The following is a 3443-nucleotide window of genomic DNA, read 5'->3' on the forward strand; positions in this document are numbered from 1 at the left end:
CTTTGAAGCGCTTCCTTCGAACTTGCTTTGCATATTCTGGTCAGATCTGAATCAGACGAGCAGGAATTACCCTCTCGGTACAGTCTCGGGGCTGCCGGAGCTTGTAAGTGACGTGAAGAGGAGCCGAGGACGCCAGGGCCGCAAGGGGGCAGGGCTGGGGAGGGTGGCGCTCCCGCCCGCCCTCCTCCCCTGGGCACGGAGTGTGGGTGTGTGTGAAAGAGAAAGCAAGGCAGAGAAGGGGGGGTGGGGGGGGGTGGCAGGGAGAAAGGCTCAAGTCATGTTTTTCATTAAAAAATAGTGCTCTTTATTATAAATTACTGAAATGTTTCTTTTCGAATATAAATATAAATATGTGCAAAGTTTGACTTGGATTGGTATTTTGTTGAGTTCAAGCATCTCCTAACAGCCTTGAAGGCCTGGGTGGGGGAGGGGAGAGGACTGGAGGTGGAATCTTTATAAAAGACAGAGTGAGGCAGGTTGTAAACATCATAAAAAAAAAACACCCCAAAACAAAACCAAAATAACGAGGGGAAAAAAAACACACAAAACACAAAATAACACCCCAACACACAGCTGCCCCATCCAGACCAATACCCAACACAGGAAACTGTGTGGAGTTCTCCCCGCACCCCCCAGAAAAACAATTCCAGGTCATTCCATCGCTGCTACATTCCTGTGAGTTTTCACCGATCAGTGCTGTTGTGGAGCAGGCCGGGTGGCAGGTGCCCCGGCCTCCGATGGGTGGCTCCACGCAGGATCCGTCCCCAGGTGAGGAGGGAGCGCTGTGCAGGGCCTGGGGCTGTGGGGGGCCTGGTGGCTGTGCTCGGGCCGGAGCCCAGGCACCAGGCGGCACCGGTGACAGGCTCAGCTGGAAGGGGTGGCCATCCACCTCCGCCCCGCCCCCGTCCCGCACTGTGGCCAGCGGCCTGCCCTCTGAGAATCCTTTGGCCTCGCCTGGATCGGCCGAGTGTGTGGTTCTGTGTGCCAGGCCCCATCCACAGGACAGGGAGCGTTTAAGGCAAATCTCCGAGCCAGACATAGGAGGAGGCACAAAGCAGAATCCTCCATCTTCTCTGGCCGGGATCAGGGGTCGAAGATGGCTCATCTCCTCCATCCCCCCAGCCCCCAGGTGCTGGGAGGTATAGTGTGAGGGGGGGCGGGGGAGAACTGACCAGCCCGTCCATCCCTCCCCCTCCAAATGCCACTTCCCCCTTAAAACGGGGGAAGGGCCCTGGGCTGCTGAGCCCTCAGTGGACTCTAGGACCTGTGTTTCCTGGTGGCTGCCCCGAGGGGGAGGGAGCAGAGTGGTACCCTTCAGGTCACCCCTTGGCCTTCTCTCCAGAGCCGGGGGAGGAGCCACCCTCCTCACCTGGGCTGGCGGAGGGAGTGGCCATTTCTTTGGCCAGCCTGAAGCCCTGGGGCCCCGGGCGCCCTCTCCGGTCCACCCTTTCCCAGGCCTGAGACGTGCTCAGGATGAAAGCCATGTTTAAAACCAAATCAAAGAGCAAACAAGTTCCTTCGGAAAGTTTACAGATTCCCGGCAGTTCTCACTAGTTCAAGGAAGCGGAGAGGACAGGAGAATCAATCCAATGCTGTCGCTGAAGTGGTCCCTTCGGGCCATCGGGCCGGCGTGGGGGAGGGGCGCCCAGGTGGCACTCCCCTGCCCTCCAACACATTCCAGGCCCCGCCTGCCCCATTCTGCAGGGGGAGGGCCCGCGGGAGGGGCCGGTCCACCCCTGGGCTCACCCAGGGCGGCAGGACTCTCTCCACTGGATTCTTGTGCTTGTGCCATGTGCCACGGAGGAGTGGGGACCCAGGCCCCTCGCTCGACCCCTGCCCTTCGCCCCTTAAAGCGGCGCATCGTACTGGTCCAGGAACTCCCGAATGGGGCCAGGCAGCTGGGTGACTTTCTCATAGGTGTCCAAGTGGCCGTTGACGGTCTTCCGACAGAGATGTTGGAGGGTGGCCACGTTGGAGGAGAGCGGCCTGCTCAGGACCAGAGGGATCTTCTCGCCTCCCGAGTAGATGTAATAGGCTCTCCTGGGGGGGTTCCCGGGGAGCGGCTGGGCGGGCGACTGGGCGGGCACCTCGGAGGCGGGTTCCGTCGGGGGCGCGGGGAAGGCGGGGGCGCCCGGCGGCGGCGGCATGTAGTGGTGCACCAGTTTGAGCACGCAGTCGAAGCGGGGCACGGGCTGCGTGCTGCGCGGGTCGCTCTGCAGCGAGAAGCTGCCCCCCTCGCACTGGATGCGCAGGTTCTTGGTCCCCGACTGCGTCTTGACGCTGAGCGTGAAGAAGTGGCGCTGGTCCGAGCTGTCGCGGATGAGGAAGGTGCCGGCGGGCTCGGCGCTGAGCAGCACGTTCGCCTCGCCGCCCGTCACGGCGCTCCAGTAGAAGCCGCTCTCCTGCAGCTTGCGCACGGCGTTCACCACCAGCTGGTACTCGCTCTTGGAGCTGAAGGTCTTGAGGCGCAGGCTGGTGTCCAGGGGGCGGCTCATCCCGGCGGCGGGAAACTTGCTGTGGGTGACCATGGCGCACGGAGCCAGCGTGGGTCTGCGCGGTGGCGGCTGCAGCTGCTCGGCGGCCTCCGAACAGCGGCCGCTACTGCATCCCGGGGGGCTGCGGGGAGGAAGGAGAGCGCCGCGTGAGTGCCCGGAACCTTCCAGCGCGCGCGGCCCGCCCCGGTGCCTGCGCCTCCCCGAGCGGCCGGGCGCCCGCTGCCCTGGGGGTCCTCGCCCGGGCCCCCCGCTCCGACCCAGGTACCCCGCGGAGCCCGCCCAGCCCTCGTCCCGCCGGCGGGTGGCGGCACCCAGGGAGCCCCCGAGTTGCACTCGGGCGCGGAAGTTGGGTCTCCAGGAGCGTGGCTGGGTGGGAAGCAGGAAAGGGCCCCGGGACGCTCTGGGCGCCGCTCAGTCCCGTGGCTCAGGGCGGTCGGGACCGAGAAAGAAACCCGAGGCACTGGGGGGAGAGGGTGCGCGGGGGGAGGACGCGAGAAGCCCGAGGGCCCCAGCCGGGGCATTCCGGGAACCTGGGATCTCCGGCTCCCATCCGCTCTGCCTCCTACCTCGTCCCCTCCCTGCCGGGAAAGACCCGGGAAAGGGAGGGGACACCGGGAAGGCTCCCGGGACCAGCCAGGGCCACCCCCTCCACTCCGCGCCCCTCCTTCCTACCTGATCCCAAACTGAAGTCTCCGGCCTCGGGGCTGAGCCTCCTACGGTCCCCGAGGTGAGGCGGCGGCCAGCGGTGGCCCGCACTTCGCCCAGATGTTGGCGGCGGTGAAGTCCACAGCGGAGCCCTCCCTCGTGCGCGCGTCCCTCGGGTTTTGCCCGGGAGTCCGCCTGGCTCCCCGCGCAGCGCCGGGTCGGTCGGGCCGGGGAGAGGTGGGGGCCGTGGCGCGGGCTGCGGGCTGCGGGCGGGCGGCGTGCGGGCCGGAGTCGCGCGGCGGC

General features: G+C 65.5%; 1 protein-coding gene across 1 annotated transcript; it reads right to left on the reverse strand.

The window, feature by feature from the left end:
• Nucleotides 1-302: 302 nt before the first annotated feature.
• On the reverse strand, nucleotides 303-3443 carry SOCS3 (suppressor of cytokine signaling 3). Its single transcript, XM_070393015.1, has 2 exons — nucleotides 3168-3443; nucleotides 303-2616 (listed from the first exon to the last, which is right to left on the reverse strand). The coding sequence occupies exon 2, from the start codon at nucleotides 2526-2528 to the stop codon at nucleotides 1848-1850; it is 681 nt and encodes a 226-aa protein (XP_070249116.1). The 5' UTR covers nucleotides 2529-2616; nucleotides 3168-3443; the 3' UTR covers nucleotides 303-1847.

The sequence above is a fragment of the Myotis yumanensis genome, unplaced genomic scaffold (assembly GCF_028538775.1).
Source record: "Myotis yumanensis isolate MYYU_CA2020_CCGP unplaced genomic scaffold, mMyoYum1.0.hap1 SCAF_16, whole genome shotgun sequence".
Classification (NCBI taxonomy): domain Eukaryota; kingdom Metazoa; phylum Chordata; class Mammalia; order Chiroptera; family Vespertilionidae; genus Myotis; species Myotis yumanensis.

Excerpts from the sequence above, each read along its gene's own strand:
- SOCS3 (XM_070393015.1), bottom strand. The coding sequence starts at position 2,528 with ATGGTCACCCACAGCAAGTTTCCCGCCGCCGGGATGAGCCGCCCCCTG.